Source organism: Scomber japonicus, chromosome 24 (genome assembly GCF_027409825.1).
Source record: "Scomber japonicus isolate fScoJap1 chromosome 24, fScoJap1.pri, whole genome shotgun sequence".
NCBI lineage: Eukaryota > Metazoa > Chordata > Actinopteri > Scombriformes > Scombridae > Scomber > Scomber japonicus.
Genome location: NC_070601.1, coordinates 7,029,221 through 7,046,568, shown reverse-complemented (window position 1 = coordinate 7,046,568; position 17,348 = coordinate 7,029,221). Strand labels below are relative to the sequence as shown.

Below are 17,348 nucleotides of genomic sequence, written 5' to 3'. Positions count from 1 at the left end.
AAACAATGACGTCTACATACTGCAAAGATGAATAATAATACATTTAGCTTTTAATTTCTGTGCACTCACCGTAACTCCACACATCACTCTGATGGGTGAACTTCCTGTAGTGGATGCATTCCAGGGCCATCCATTTAATAGGCATCTAAGGTGAAAGAGAGGGGTTTCAGAATAAAAGAAGCAAATAGACACACACGAAAAATCTGCTTCATTAGTATCACATGTATCATATTATCATAGTATATTTCTTCATATTTAAACCTGAATCACAGACAATTTTCTATTAGGCTGTTTTGCTCTACTGTTGTGAAATATTGGGAAATCGACAGAGCTTTCAACCATAGTTTTGCCTTGCTCAATATTACTGAAGTACAGTGATTGATTAGCTTCAGTCTAACCCCGGGATCATCAATAGTGAGTGTGATTTTTAAGATACTAAATGAGATTGTATTGGCTATTTGTCTCACATGATCTCAATAGCTGGATAGGTTTACAGCAGGTAGTGTGTGACATAGTAATAACAATGGGTCTTTTGACATTCCTGACAAGGACGATGTCACACATTGCCATATCTTACTTGCCATATGATTTCCATATTGACTTTAGAGGGTATTTTCAGATGTAGAGTCCACTGAACAAGGCAATTATCTAGCATTTTGCATGTGAACGCACATATGCACATGCATGTACAATGCTGCGGCCATTTCAAACACAAGTCCATCCGTTTTGTGTGGAAGCCTGACACGCGTGGCTTGCTCTTCAGGGAAATGAACGAGAAGAGGGGAAATTAAATGCTTCAGGTTGGAAATGTGTTACGGTGCCACCAATTTCGTCTCTGTTGATTTATCTCCCGTGGCGCGTCTATTTCTATGCCAAGAATGGAGATCTGCTGACAACGGCTCTCATTTATCAGGGCATCAGTGAATACCAACATGGAGTCAATCACTCAGATGGTTATATCAAACTAGCATGATCTGGTTTATGAAAGTGCCTCTTCTTTTTTTTTTTCTCCTTCTGCCCACAAGATAACAGCACCGACTCAAGATGCAGTGGCTACCTCAAGGCCTCGAGCTGAATAGATGCAGCAATGAACACGCCAATTTAATAAAGGGAGTTGATCAGGACAATTTGCATAGTAAGTCTCCTGTGAGGAAAAGAGAAGGGGTGTCTGATTAATGTAGCCTGGGTCCCCAAACAAAACAAAGTGATTGGAACTGTGGCTGCATTATTTGTTTGGATGAAGTGCTTCCAAATTGTATTTTACTGAAACTAAGTTCACCACACTTTACACGACCAGGAGAGTTTTCACAGCTTGGAAATTGATACAAACTACAATATTTTTGCTCAGCATTTATCTCATGCAGAGACAGTGTGGTTCACTTCAGTTATTTTCAAAACTAAATTTGCAGCCACTCTAACTGGCTATATTTGAAAATGCTATTTACATGTAAAGAGTTTTCGGGTTGTTTTGGTCTCCAAGATCTCCATCAACATTTAATTGCCTGATATCTAACTTGAAAATGGCTCAATTCCCTCTCCTTCTTCCTCTTCTTTTGGTTGGTTTCCTCGGTTCTGACCCCTTATGCTCTCCATTATCACATATAGAGAATTTAGGTGATCTCATTTTTTGCATTTTTCACTGAATGAGCAGAAAACAGTGATTTGATGGCAGGTTATAAATATTACCTGCTAACCAGGGGCCGGAAAATAAGTCCTAGTGCTGCAGCATCGAGACATCATTCAAATCATTATTTCATGTTTGTGAAGTCGTCTGACAAAATAAACATTAATGCAGGTTAATGACGGCAGCTGTGTGGTGTGATTAGCTACGCTGACATTTAAAATGAGAGATCGGAGAGAAACCTGAGGGTGATGGAAATGTTTTCTTCTGAACTTGAAGTCCCTGAAAGTATCTGAGCAGGGTTAAGTCATTATCTTAAGGGTTATTTGATGTTAACAGCTGCACATTTATGGTCTGGTCATTTAAAATGAGAAACATGTTCATATATTAAAACATTAGTCTATTAGCATTTGATCAATTACACACCTTGGTTAAAGGTAGAATTACTTACTTATGTCAACCATCTTTACATGAGTATTAAAGTGATGTGTAAGTACTGTACACACACAAAAACATGCACACGCCTCCACTTACACCAACCTTGCCCCCGTCTGCGTTGTACTCCTTCTCATCGGCGTCCAGCAGCCGGGCCAGGCCGAAGTCGGTGATCTTGATGTGATTGGGCGACTTCACCAACACATTGCGGGCGGCCAGGTCCCTGTGGACCAACCTCCTCTCTTCCAAGTACATCATCCCCTAAGACGAGGAGAAAGTGAGAGTTCGAATTATCTAAAGCAGCAGTTTGTCATTTCATATTCCATGATCTGAATGGCCTGAGATCGTCGAAGCGGTAAATGTCAACACTAACATAAAATTATTGTCATAACTGTCATCATCATTAACGCCCACGCAGACATTCAGATTTAATCTTTCATCATTAACATACTTCCTATTACTGAGTCCTAGGCAGCTTTTATAGCATTTCAGATATGTCAGGAAGTCACAAAAATAGACTTTTGATGAGCAGAAAAATAGAGCAGAACACTATGTCAAAACAAATAGTACAAAACTCAGCATTTCTCAACTCCACGGTTTCTGAGATACAGTTATCATATTCCACAGACAGGCACAGAATCCAGTGTGAACACAAGAGACAGTTCCTCAGATTTTTACAAGGCATGGCCATTCAGTGTCTTTAAATTCCTGCATTACAAATGATGAAACATATTTGAAATGTAACAGTTGCTAATGATTATATTTAGAGCAAAGCACATTGTGACGGAGCGTATTCCCCATTAATGTGCCTTTCAAAAGCTGGACCAAGTAGCTAGGATGACTACAAGATAAAACAGGTACTGGCTATGTGTCTTAAAGAGCATAAAATCAATATCTATTTCTTGTAATGTGTCCAATTCAAGTGTAATCTTGTTCAGTCATAATTGAGATTGTGTCACTGACATGTCGCCCCTATGTCCTCGGTAACTGGGGCTATTTTCAAGATGGCTGAGCAAGGAGAACAATGGATGTCCTTCCAATTTTGTTAACGTTGATTATGAACACCCGGTGAGCAAAGCAAGTATGCTGGGAAAACAACAAAGCCTTGAGCTAAGAGAGTGGCAACTTTGTTTTGCAGCCATAATTTGTTGCTCAATGGGCTGGACGGAGCTTGGACTCTTGACAGCCGCACAAAAATCTATTTGCAACCATGTGAGCGTGCTCTCTCTCTCACATACACACACACAACCATTTACGTCATCCTGTGAGTGGAGATACACACACACACCAGCTCCCAGGGACACCAACATACGCCAACTTTTCTTCATGAATACAAACACATGTCATCATGGCCAAGTAAGCACAAACACACTCCTCTCCGTCTTCTGTGCTCACAAAACAGCTAGATGAACAGGGAGGCAGGCAAGGCTGGGCCAATTGAAGTGTATTAGACTGGATGTTAAACAAGTGGATGCCACTTTGCAAGTGGATCAATAAAAACACCTTGGTGAGGAGGGAGGCAGTCATTGTACTCAGCAGACAATGAAAAATTTCAACCAATGCCCACGCCTCTGCTGGCGCAAGAGAATCATTGCCCATTTGAAATACTTACAGTGAAAACACTGTTTGTGTGTTTGTGTGTGCGTGCACTGAGGCAAGTTGTGTTGAAATGCTCGTTGTGGCGAGCCGCCCCGCGCCGCCTCCTCTCAGACAAATGTGAGGATAAATCGATAGCGCCGACGTCTGGCTAGCTGCTGGCTGAGCCCTCATCCATCATTCGCCGGCCTCACTGAGACAAATGCGCAGACACACACTTGTACACACACACGCACACTGACAAAGACCACCTATACACAAAAGCAAGACATATTTCACCGAGCATACTTGGTGACTCTTGCAATATTTCTATCTGTCAGTCTGTTTGCATGTCTCTTGCTGTCTATCTCTTTTTAGTTTGGGACACTTCCTCATCTTCTGTCTCTTTCTGCTTAAGTAGCTCCTGTGCCTGTTTCCTCACCAATATGAAGACAATGCACTGGGACAAAGGCCAAAACACCCCCCCTTTTACTGAAAGTGTATTTAAAATAGATTACTTCTAGGGGATTCGGGCAGGCAATCAATAATAATGCTGATTACAATAAGCCCGAAGACGACCATGCCACGCAATATTTATCCCCGATGTTGACGTCAAGAGGAATTAGGAATCAATGGCCCACACAGTCCATTAATACACTTCGACTTAAAGTGACGGGGCAATGAGGGGAGGCCATCGCACTGACAGGGAAATGTACAGCAGCTCAAGGAGCCAATTCATTTTCAGTCACTCCGGGCGGTAAACACAGGCATCTCAGCGGAGGATATGGGGGCAGCCTTGGTTTCAGGTCGAGAGGGTCCTGCTGATTGTGCTACTTTAACACTGGTTAAATGTCACAATCCCCATAGTCCTGAGATTTTTTTAAAAATGGCCAAGGAAAATCTTGTGATTGGATAATCCATGATTACGCAATCCATATGTTGTAGATCATACAGGAAGTCATTTAACCCGCCATGTTTTGTTTGGTTAACAATATTAAAATGTCTCCCTCCTTCTTATGCTCTGTAGCTTTCAGCTGTTTTGACTGTGTATGACTGACATGTCACTAAATCATTTACATACTGAATGAATCCTTTTTGTTAAGGAAACTAAGTAAAACCCAAACATAATAAAGCTGTTGACTTCAAGTTTCAACAACACCTTGAATAAATGGTGAATGACTAAATTACCTGCCTGTCTGAATGGCAAAATCACTTTGTGCTCTCACTCTTAGCCATTATTTCTCTGTGGATAAAGCAAAACTGTCCACCTCAGAGGAAGAGCCTCACCACTCCAAACTTTTCCACTGGGCTGTTGAAGTTAAAGTTCAAAGTATGTATTTATGGTTGACCTTTCACAGACAGTTGATGTATGTGTTGATGTACAAAAATGGATCTTCACTGAGTTTCTTTACAAGTACAATAAAATAAGTATAACTTTATGCACAAGGGCAATATGGTTTATTGACATTACTGAAGCTATGTCCAATTTCTTTTGAAAAGTCTGTAGGTTTGGAGACACTAACAATCCACTTGAAAGGCTCCTGAAATTCATATCAAAAGCCCTTAAGCACTTGCTGATTTGCAGCAAGACAGATTGAAGCCTCTGTGGACTTAACCAAAGTGGATCTTAAAGTCTGTGACACTGTGAGACTGAACACTGAGGTTGTAATTTACAAACTCCATGGAAGGTGACTTGAAAACAGTAGTAGCAGGACTTCTTTTTCTCGTTCTTTATTGATTTTTTTTCAAATATACTCTTACATCTTCAAACCATAATCAACATATGCAAATAAATGCCATAAATGTCTATAATTGCACTTATTGACCAAAATGAAATCATATGTTGAAGCTCAATATGGCACATATCCATTTTTGCAAAAAAAAAAAAAAAAAGACTCATTATAATCCATCAACTGTTTGTATATTTTGCCATATTATTGATTTAAAAAAGTGCCATTTAATTTAGATGTAGGTTATCTTATTATGGAAGAAAATGTCAATGTTAATGTTGACATTAGGTCAGAACCAGCAGCTGCAGTGTTGAATACATTGTCCAGTTCAGACAAGGCCTCCATTTCCAGAAAACACATTTTTGAACCCAATATGAAAGGTCTCAACAAGCAGCTTTTCCCTGCTCTCACAGCACACCGAGAGCTTTGTGAGCCACATGCTACATCGGAACCTTAAGGTTAAGGACCCACTGGCATGGTTGCACATCCCAAATGACACTGGGGGTATGTTTAAGCCCTCAGAGCATGAAGTGCTGCTGGAGTAGTTTGAAATGTTTAAACTTTTTCTTTTTTTCTTTTTTTTGTTGCCAGAAATACATTACTTTATGTAACTTTTTCAATAGCTCTTCAACCAAGACCTTTGCAAGAGTCAGGCTGTGCTTTAGGACAAGTCAGCAGTGCTGTCACCCATCAGCCACCCTGTGCTGGTTTGTGGATGTGAAGTAGAGACAACTGTTAGTTTGTGTTGTTGAAGACAAAAAGGAAAGTGCTAATGATTGCAGCCTGTTTAGAAATCAGACTTTGGTGTATTTTAATGTAACAGACATTTTGGTGAATACTGTATATCTTTATTGAACTCTTAAAGCTAGTATTGGTCATGCTCTGGTCCTAGCCCCCATGAAATATAAGACTTAAAGTGGAATAATGGTCTGCCCTTCAGTGCTACAAAGATTAAAATCTTTAGTGAGGGAAATATGTAAAAAATAAGGCTTTAAATTTGTCTTTTCCTCAGTTTTAGAGCTCAGCCAAAATACTTTTGAGAGAATGTGGTTTGTGGTGAACTTTTTTTCTTTATAGCTTATCCTCCTCTGACCCAACACCAGCGGCCAGGTAAGATAAAATCTCATCTTTAAACAACACTGAAGGTCTTTTTTCATCTCGGTGGAGTTCTGAATTGTTTACAGAGGCTAAAAGTTTTCTAAAGCACACAACAGACAAGGTCACGGCTGGTCTGCGACCCATTAGCACCTTCTCTGTGGCAGGAAGAAAAGAAGACTAAGGATCCCAGTCTTCAGTAATAGAAGAAAACAGAAGATGAAACCAAGCATGAAAAAAAAGAGTGGAGTAGTGAGGAACTGCAGGGAGCAGTATACCTCAGCTGGAGTGAGAGAGATGCTGCAGAATAAAAGATGCAGCGTATAAAGGAGAGCAGTTGGAAGGTAAGTGGAGGAAGAGGAGGAAGGGCATGATGGAGTACAGCAGGTAATGATTCAACTCAGGTCATCAGGAGACGGTGTTTGTCAAAAATATTACCGACATGAGCTGTATACAAACATGAAATAGTTGCAGAATTTATTTACTTTTTTTATTTGTTGCCAGGCAACATGTTCTTTGAGAAAACAGCAGGAACATGAGAGGTGAAATAGTTTTAATGATACAAACCCTTGCACAGTATCCACGAGCTACAGTTTATTTGAGAATTCATGTAAAAATAAAAAAAAATAAAAATAAAAATAAAGGCAGGAATGCTCAGTTTCTTACAGGAACCAGAAGGTGAGGTGTCTGTTCCCAGAAGGAGTGATAAGAGCTCCACATGTAGCGCAACCCAATCCCCGCTGAAACTCCCACAGCAAACCCCAGCGCCCCTCCGAACGGGTGAAGAGGCAGCAACAATGTGAGCAATATGGGACTGTCCGCACACTGAGTACTGGGACCAGTGCGATAAGGAGGGTGCACAATGGGTCCGTTCAGGTGGTGCAGGTGGTCGTCTGTCATACGCTGTGTGCTGTGTGCGAGATAGAATGGGAGGCATTCCCACTGAGCTGGCAGTCTCCAAATCACGTGTGGGGAAAAACCTCCTTGTGTGTGTGTGTGTGTGTGTGTGTTTGTGTGGATGGTGGGTGGGAAAGACAAATAGAGAGAGTGAGAATGATCCAGTCAATGTCCATATGCACCCTTGCTTTAACCGTGTTTTACACAAATTCAAATTTTATTCAGAAATCAAATTGATCTCCCTAGCAATTTTACAAACAGGAGCAATTTGCAAAAAGGAATGACAGGAGAAAAAAGGAAGTTTATAGATAACGTGCTAAAGGGAGTGTACTATGTTGAATTATCTCCACAGAAGCCAATAAGCTCCAAACTGCATCGGACTGGATGGTTTGGATGGTTAATGAACGATCCAGGTGAATGTGACATAATGTGACATATATAACGACAGCTCAGCGGTGGCGCAGCAGTCGGGGTGTAGGCCCATTTACTCCGCAGTCAGCCGTTCTGGAGCTACGGTGCACTAAAAAAATGCACCTATCTATCAAGCTGAGCTGAGCTGGGTGTGTTTATGAGTGTGTGTGTGTGTGTGTGTGTGTGTGTGAGGGATGAGATAAACCAATATGCGAAAGAGCGGATGAAGCTCCCTCAGTGGGATTTTTTTTAAAACAATTCAGGACCTTATCGATAATTGATGTCTTCCTGCTTCCATTCTTAATTATACCTACCTCAAGAGAGAGAGAACCAGATGTAAAATTATCTAAGCTCTGTCACCGTGATCTCAGTTCCCCTGTGGGACAGGAAGATCCTTCCAAAATGTCACTGTGCAGGCAATAAAAGACCACTGCTGGCAAATTTACATGAGCAAATGTCAATAATGTATTTGGCTGCCGTGGTGGAAACAGAAAGAGGAATCAGTAACTTTTTGAGCAGCGAGATAAATCACTGTTCATATGTCAAAAGAGGACTGTAACATTCCTGAACGTTATTTTACTTAAAAGAAAAACAACACTATGAAATCAATAAAGCTGCAATAAAAGATTACATCTGTAGCAATGCAGCTAAATGTCCTTGCCAGGTGATCGCACTATCCAAGCGTCAATTAACTGCTCTCAAGTGAAATCCTAAGAAGTTTGAGATCCTATGGACAGCTGTGAGGACAGTAATGATAGGTTTCACCGACAGCTCAGCAGCCTTGCAGCTTGACAGGTGAGCCGAGCGGACGGCGAGAAAGAAAGAGAGAGAGAGAGGGGAAAGAAGCAGCGTGAGAACATCTGATCTTTATTTGAATCAGCTGGCCGCCAAGCTGTACACTCAATGCATAATTCAACCTTCACAGTAATACCTATAATTTGGCCGCTACTTGCTGTGACACGGAGAAGTTATAATTTTTAATCACAGCGGATAATTATCGCCGTGAGAAGCTGTCGGACTTCTCTTGATCCATACTACCTGCTGGTCACTTCTGATATTGAAAGACACATATTGCATGCGTATGTGTAAACACAGGTATATGGATGCACATGGGTGATCATATATACTCAAATGCCCAATTGTGTATGCATGGGCACACACGCAAAAGGTGCAATATGCTATGTTTTTCCTCCCTTTCCTTCATCATGTTAGTTTATAATAAGGCTGATATGGTGTATTGAGAAAATGGGAACTTCACTCCGCGAAAATTGATTCATATCGGAACGTGGCGTAATGATTATTTTGCTTGTTTTATTAAAGTGACATTGGTGGGACTTGATAATCGACATAAAGTTTCATACAGTGAGCAGATTTTTAGAAGCACACGGTCTCTGCGAATTTCCGTCGACACCGTTGTTCATCTTCTTGCGTGCATATGCCTTTGTCTAATGAGCCTCGGCTTCAGGCGTCATGAGTAATGGGTGTGTGTGGAGAGAGGTGACTGATCCAATCAGGCCTCCCTACCCAGTGGATCTGGCAGTCAAATCCCTCCCCTTATGCATCCTTGAGCACTGCTGATCCTTACCGATAATTAGAAATACCCGGGGGGCTTATCCCTCTACCACCAGCTCGCCTCATCACCTCTTCCTCCTTGCTCTCCCTCTGCCCCGTTTCCTCATTTTGTTGCATCAGCAGGGACACCTTCGTACTCCTGGGGACCGGTCGGCGCAGGCGCGTGTGTAAGAATTTGCGAATGTGTTTGCGTTGGAGGAATGGAAAACTGCTCAGGGTGCACATTAGTTGGTTTTGTTTTTTTTGTTTTTTTTATGATGTAGGAGAGCATTATGGGTTACGCTGTTTGGTAATCATGGCATGATGTGCTTCCCGACAAGCTCTGAGATGCAAAGAATTGTGGGACTGCATTATAATGAAGCCCCAGGGAAATGAAGTGCTGAACATGGATCACTACCATATAGCCTGCTGACAGTATTAAATTCACTGTAACTTAGTATAATGTCTTTTAGTAGAAAATATGAAGTGGAATAAAAAATCAATGTATGCATGCTGTATGCATATCTATCATTCACAGACTGGGTATCATTATTACTTGTCTTTAATGTCTTTTTCAGCCAGTTTGAGTGCACAAAAGTATAAAAATATAAATTAATAATAAATTGTTGACATGCAAGCTAAGACAGCTAATTCTAGTTTCATACATATGTGTAGTAGTGATTTTAGGACTTCTTGTCTGTGTTAGCTTAACTAAATATAAAAATATAAAAAAGTGTGAAAACAATTACAACAACAAAAAATGCTTCAGAAAAAGCCAGTAAATGGACACTGAGTTGAGATTTTGTCAAACTACTATAGTACTTTCAAAGTCAAGAATGGAACTTGATGCTGAATCATTAAAGGAGACACAGGCAAGAAGCTTCCATGGTAACATAACCATCTCAAACTTGAATAATATAGTTAAAAGCTCCAGTAAAAGCTAGTAAGAAAATTCTTGAGCTTGGATTGTTTTACCATACCACTACTTCCATGGTCATGAATGCATTCTGATGCTAATGTTATGGTATTGCTTTTATTGCAGCAATAAATACACTTTCTTTGATTTTAGGCCATGAAAATTATAAAGATTTAATTCATGAAACTCAAACCTTTGTGTCAAAATCAGAGGTGACTTAACATATTTAAGATTCTAATTAGAACTATAACATATGTAACACTTTCATACATTTGTATCCATTCATATGATAACACTACATTACAGTTTTGATTTGCTCTGAGGCAGTTCTATCTTTCTATGCTAGAGTGAAAAACATCCCTCACCCCAAGCTACATCATCTTTGCTCATCAGCTGTTAACAGGAATGTAAATGGTTGTAGTTGACAGAAGTCATGTTCCTTGTCAGTTAATAGTCATAATTGCCTTTCAGTATATAGCTGAATGTTTTCATCACTATATAGTTAATTGCTCTATACAGTAGCACCTTTTATTTATATATCTGCTGTATGAACTGCAGCATGTTATTTATGAATAATATTCACTACGTAGCCTCGATCATTATGTGACACCTGGCATGTCTTAGGAAGGCTGCATGTCTAAATATATATATATATATATATATATATATATACATATGTGTGTGTGTGTGTGTGTGTGTGTGTTAATATTAAGAGGGACAATTCATTAAAAATATATGTAAAGCAAAAGTAAGTGATATCTTTCATAATGATAAAATACTAAATAATTACTGATGTTCTTACAAAGCACAATATGCATGAAGGCCTGGCTCTACTAAGATCTATGATGAGTATCTTTTTTTATGTTTTGAGCATGCCTAAGGTGCATCTGTGGGAGGCCTTGCAAAGTAGTTGGCTGCAATGTTTTCATGAGAGATAAAGACAGACGCCTGAGATGTATGAGCCAACAAAAAAACAGGGAAAAATGTGTCAAGGGAATGAAGAAAATGTCCTTGGGGTACAACAAGTAGCATGAAGAGTGAAACCAAAGTGATGCTCACACAGAGAAGCTCGCAGCTCCGAATTTATACTGACATCTGATGTATATTTCAGCTTATAACCTAGATCTGATATCATCATCAAATCATGTTGGCTGCAGATATGTGAGCATATGCCTTGACTGAAATGATAATGAAGAATGAACTGAGTCAGGTACTTTGCATTTATACAACAGCTTTTATTTTCTTATATCCTAATATCTGCTCAGCCAAGCTATGGCTGCAAATATTATGCTAAGTGAAAGACTATTGATAGAATCATGTACTGTAGATAAGTGGACAAAATCCTATCTTAATCCTTGAATGTTCACTTAGTATCAGTGTCAGTAATTTGTACAGCTACAAGAGAAATATGTAAAAAAAAAAAAATAACTTGTTCAAATGTTTTGAACAAATAGTCTCAGGGACCACATGTCCTTGTGTTCAACATGTGCCACAATCCTTATTGATAAAACTGAGTTTCTAGCAAGGTTTTTACTGTTTTATTAGCAGCTCTGGTGTCGCAGGAGGAAAAAGAAAAGAAAATCAGTGTAACATCAGGTGAATTGCAAATGTCTAAAAAACGCACGTCTGTGCCCACATGCCTGAGTCCATTGAGACGCTCTTCTAATTGAGATGACATGATAGACACAAGAGTGCAAGCAGAGAGTGAAATCTATCTTCCAGTGAGGGAGGGAGGGGAAAGATGAAAGATATGTGATGGTGGGGGAGGGAGTGAAGGTAAGAGATAAGAGCAGGAGGAGGATGATGTTGAGGCTTGGTTAATGAGTACAGACTGTCACGATTCCTGCCTTGGTCCCGTGTCTCCCCACCTGTTGCCACTTCCCCAGTGGCTCTCTCCCTCTCTGTGTGTGATTGTGAGAGTGGAGACAGGTGTGTTAGAGTCAGAGCAAAGCCCCAACAGCTGCAAACCGTACTATAATCAAGACCTCTACTTATACTAAGCCCTGCCAGATCATAGCCTCGGCATCAGTCAGTCTATGCTTCAAGCCATTTTTGCATTTATCAGCTATCTTGTTGTTGCCAGTTTTCCCTAGCCTGACGCTATCTCCTGTTCCCTGCAGTCCCGTCTGCTCTGTCTCAAGCCCCTGACTCCTGTTCCCTGCAGTCCCATCTGCTCTGGCTCCCGTCCCAGTCTCCTGTTCCCTGCAGCCCTGTCTGCTCTGTCTCCAGTCCCTGTCCTCCTCTCCTCAGCCCTGCTTCCTTTGCCCTGGACCGCCACTACACCCAGCTTCCACAGATTCCTCTCCAGACCTCCTCCTCTTGCACCAACCTAAAAATCTTGTCCTGCTGTGTCCCTATCTCTTTGCATCTGTACAGCTGTGCTTGGGTTCCCCTGCTCCGCCCCACGTAACACGGACGAGATGTGTTTGCTCAGCACAGAGCGGTGTTTGCCAGGAAGTGAATGACACAGAGGGCTCCACACTAAACTCCACCAGATTAGATCTCCTACCAAGGGAGAGGGGGAGGGGGGTTGCATCTCCGGGTAGCCACCGCAGGATGCAAATCTCACACACACGCACACACTTTGAAACTGTACACAAGCGCACATGAATGCACACACATGGGGCAGTGAGAGCCAAAGATCGGGAGTTAAATTTAAAAGTCCAGAGATTTTACTTTTACTTTTCCCTGACTAAGCAGAGGAGGGGCGATGACTGCTGATTTGGCCCGAAAAAGAAGACCACTGAGTGTATAATGTGTTTTTTCTTCACTCTGCGTGTGCTTTTTTCCATCTACATTCAGTAGCTAGTACTGTAAATTTAAACAATCATGCTTGCGCACCCATGCTTTCATGCATATTTTATAGCAAAGTAGTAGTATCAAGCTTGCCTTATAGAAATTATTTAAGGTGCGGCGCCCATCATTAGCACCGCCAATCTGTAAAACGCTGTCCAAAGCCATCGGCGGACAGCAGAGCGCTACTCTAACTGGAGGGTTCTCCTGCAGGGCATGTTGTGCTGATGTCAGTCCACCAAGTCCAGTTCGCCGGTGGGTATGTTAATGAAATCTTTTTACTCTCGCTGCTCACCAACCAACGGCATGAAACTGGCCTAGATACAAGCTACACCCCCTGCACCCCCCGTCCAACAGTCATCCCGTCTCCATTCTTCCAAAAACCAGTCGAGATCCTCTTCTAGCTCGATCTCCAATGCCAAAGCCAATCATTTCAACAGCAGGACAGCGACTTGCTGAATCTATTCTACTTCCATTATACTGAGCCCGAGGAGAGAGGTTGTGAAAGGAAGACAGAGAGAGAGTGGAGAGGGGAGCCAAATTAAAAGACTCCCATAGCCCCACATACACTCAGTTCTGATCCCATATTTAATTCAGTGATTGATTTCTTCATTAAAATACATCCCAAACCTAATTATTCCATTAATAATCCAAAAACCTAATGAAAAAATATGCTGCATATGTGTGTGAGAAAGAGCAAGAGAGTGAGAGAAAATCAGTTAATTAGTGATAAAGAGAAGATGGAGACATGAGGGAGATGCAGAGAGACAGGTCATGTTGATGCATTAAGAAAACTTAAACTAAACACAAATGCAAACACACACAGGGTCGCTTGAGGATATGCAGCCTGGCCTTGGTGATCTATAAGGGGAAGTAAGGCAGATGTTTACCACCGTTAACCTGAGCGACGCCATGGAAACAGAGAAATAGGCAGATTTGTAAAAGAAAAGTTGTAGCTGTTGGAAGGAATGGAGGAAAAGTGAGGGAAGGATTAGGCAGGATATGAAGGGCAGGGAAGAGGAGGCAAGGCAAGGAAGAGACAAGAAAGGAAAGTAAACACATAGAATGGAAGGAAAGAGAAGAAAGAACATGAGGAGGAAAGAAAAAGAGACAAGGTAAAGGACAGTAAAGAGAGGGAAATGAGAAAAAAAGAAAAGTATGGGAAAGATCGAGACCAATAAATTAGAGGCTATTCACACCAATCTAGAGAGACCTCTGCGTGTGTCCTGCACTGAGTGTGTAATGCGTGTGTGCGCTCGTGTAAGCGTCAGTCATTGTTTGTGTGTGTGTGGCAGTGGGAGCGGGGCAGCCCTGAGTGCGGCTGTAGATTAATGGGGGCCATTATCTCAATGCCCAAAACACTCAGTGATGAAGAGTCACTGCCTGGCGACAGGCCTCGGCCAATCAATTTGCGGCGCAGCGGTCACCTGCCCGGGTCAGAGCCCACATACGGTGGGTGTTTGTGCAGTTGTTGTGGCGGTGGTGGGTTTGTTAAATTGCTGCAATATTACGGTGAAGAGAGAAACACAGAACTCCTCTCTGCCCAATTCAGGCATCATTTCTCTGTGGCTGTGGCCACTACGATGATGATGCTGGACAGCAACTAAGAACATTATTACATTTAAGTTTTATTCAAGTACAGTTTTATGATACTTTTACCTAATTTGACTTTTTAAGTTAGACATATACTTCTTTTTCAGTGCACTAGACGGATGTGTGAACATTATCGGGCCCTGTCCTGCTTCAATTATACATCCCAAAGTAATTGTGTTTACATTCCTTCAATCACTTTGTGACAAAGAGATATGAAGGGAAGGTTTCCCCCATCTTGCTGCTCAAGTGGAGACTAAGCGGTGGAATTATTATCACCTGAGTAATGGTGTTTACATTTTTTGATTCATGTTGTGAAGGAGAGCGATGATCAAGGCTTTGTCCACAGTCTACTGTTAATGGAATGCTAAAATTGCTGCGACCTTCTCTTTTTTTTTCCAACTTGCTTGATACTGTCTTCCCTATCAGCTACCTCCACTGGCATCAGATGCATGTTGGAGAACACACAAGCAAGCCAAGCTAAATAAATCATATTCTGCAGATTGAATAAACGAGATATAATATGTCAATTATTGAGCTCAGGTGAACTTGAACTGTTTTGCACTACCTTGATGTGAAGCGAAGCTAACCAGCTGTTAGCTCCAGCATCACACTGAACAGTGGTGGACAGTATCTGAGTGGTATCAATTTTTTCTCATTTAACTCTACCAAAATGTCAAAGTACAGAACTTCTTCTACTTCTGCCACCTCTGGCACTCATGATTTTAATAAAGGTAGCCACTCTGTATATTCAACAAACAGTAAATAGTTAGTCCTTTGTCCAGTCCAGATGTCTTGTGTCCTTCTATGTACTATAAAGATCTTTTTTTCTCTGTTGTTTAAGACTTTCTCTGCTGACCTCTCTCCTGTCTTCTACCTTAACAACACCCTTTTCAAAGCTAACTGAAGACCGAAGGGAAATTATTTTCCCCTTCGCCAGAAAATTGTCTGTCCACCAAAGGATGCTCTTTCTCCTGGAGGAGAGGTTCCCCATCATTACACTTAGAGCACAAAGATCACTCTGAGAAGAGAGTTATTTATTCGGCTCACATGCTCAAACACACATGGGCATGTGCTCCCATTCACACAAAGACACAAACACACACATGGATCCAAAGATACATCAATACTCATGGACATACTTAAGGGAGAATGTCTGTCTTTTCCTGGCTTGAAAAATACCTCAGGGCTACATGATGAAGGACCTGTGAAGAAGATCCAAGAGGCTAATATAACTGAGAAGAACGAGGTTACTTTGCCTAAATGCAGTGAGCATTTTAACTCAATGGAGTCAGTTGTATGATCTGGAAAACCTCACAATTGTTTCAAGTCTGTCTTAAAACAACAGTCAGGTGTCCATAACATTAAAAGAGGTTTTCCTTTCTGTAATCATTCCACCTGTTCATACTGACTATTGAAACATCCTCTTCAAACGAGCTTTTAATGTAATTGATGGGGGAGGGGGCAAAATCCACAGCGTTTCCACACTTTTTTTTTTTTTTAATGCAAAAATACATTCAAAAGTCGCTGTGAAGCTCATTGGAGACTTCAGCAGTCTGAGTTAGTCATGTCAAGTGAATATCTTTTGTGTTTCATCAGACAGTGTTTCCATGTAGAGCTGTGGTGGAAGTATTATAACAAAAGGAGAGACTACTAAAAAGACTGTATTATTGAAATATATCTACTTGATTTAAATCACAGAGGAAAGACTGTGGATGTCATCTTCTAATGGCCAGTATGAACAAGAGCATCTCACTGTTGTTTTATGACAGAATTGGAATGTGAAGCCATCCTGTAAAGTAAATGTATCTTAAGTTTGATCATTTTAGCCATGCTACAGATTCATTCATGGCCCCCAAAAAGATGAAGTGTGGTGACTTTGGTGATCCCTTGACTTTTTCTCTAGTGGCACAATGAGGATGACATTTGTAGTTTTGAGTGAAATGTCTCAACAACTATAAACTATAGCTCTTGAGTGGTGGGAATGAGTCTCCCGCAACCTTGCAAAGGTGGTCTCTGAGACACTCAGGGGCTGTGCTGTAAACATTATGTGCCACACTGTGTCATAGCCGCAAAACTGTGTCCTTCAAAGGCAAACATCCGAGCTGTTGGAATTGCCATCTGCCAACATGAGAGAGCTCTTGAGTTCAAACCGACAATCATCTACTCTATTCTGTGTTTTTTCTTTTATAGAATAACGATGAAATAGCTAACGTTATGAGTAATTTAATCAATTTTGACTTTAATAAATGAATATTTGCACCAAATCCGGGCTTCAAACTGTGTAATGTAGTTCAAATAGATACTCTAATCTAAAACAAATGAAGCCATGACTATGATGTTTGCGCCACACATGCTACCATTAGCGATGTGTCTTCTCAATGTACAAACAATGATCTGTCATTTAGCCCCAGGTGGCGGGCGTCTAACTAGCACTTAGAAAGTCTTTATGTGTTATTGACAGAAATGAAAACAATAATGGAAAGTACAGCTCTTTCAAAGGCTAATAAGAATGAGGACCCATATTGATTCCATTTGATTGATCACATATTTGCTCAATAAAAACTCATTATCAGTCCATCATTTCCAATCAATCAATCAAGCAGCTTCATCCAAAACCTACAGCAAGACATCACAAAAATAAACTGCAGTTATTGCTACAGTATTAGTCACAGCCACAGTCATGCCTATCTTGCTCTTCTTCACTTACAGAACTGCTAAGAAACTGACACTT

General features: G+C 40.9%; 1 protein-coding gene across 1 annotated transcript in view; it reads right to left on the bottom strand.

Moving 5' to 3' along the window:
• Positions 1-17,348, bottom strand: part of si:ch73-383l1.1 (receptor tyrosine-protein kinase erbB-4) — a 237,815-nt gene that overhangs the window by 8,434 nt on the left and 212,033 nt on the right. The window contains exons 21-22 of the mRNA XM_053314757.1: positions 2,162-2,317; positions 70-145 (exon numbers count right to left, since the gene is read on the bottom strand). Coding sequence (XP_053170732.1) covers positions 70-145; positions 2,162-2,317 — 232 coding nt within the window. The remainder of the gene's footprint in view (positions 1-69; positions 146-2,161; positions 2,318-17,348) is intronic.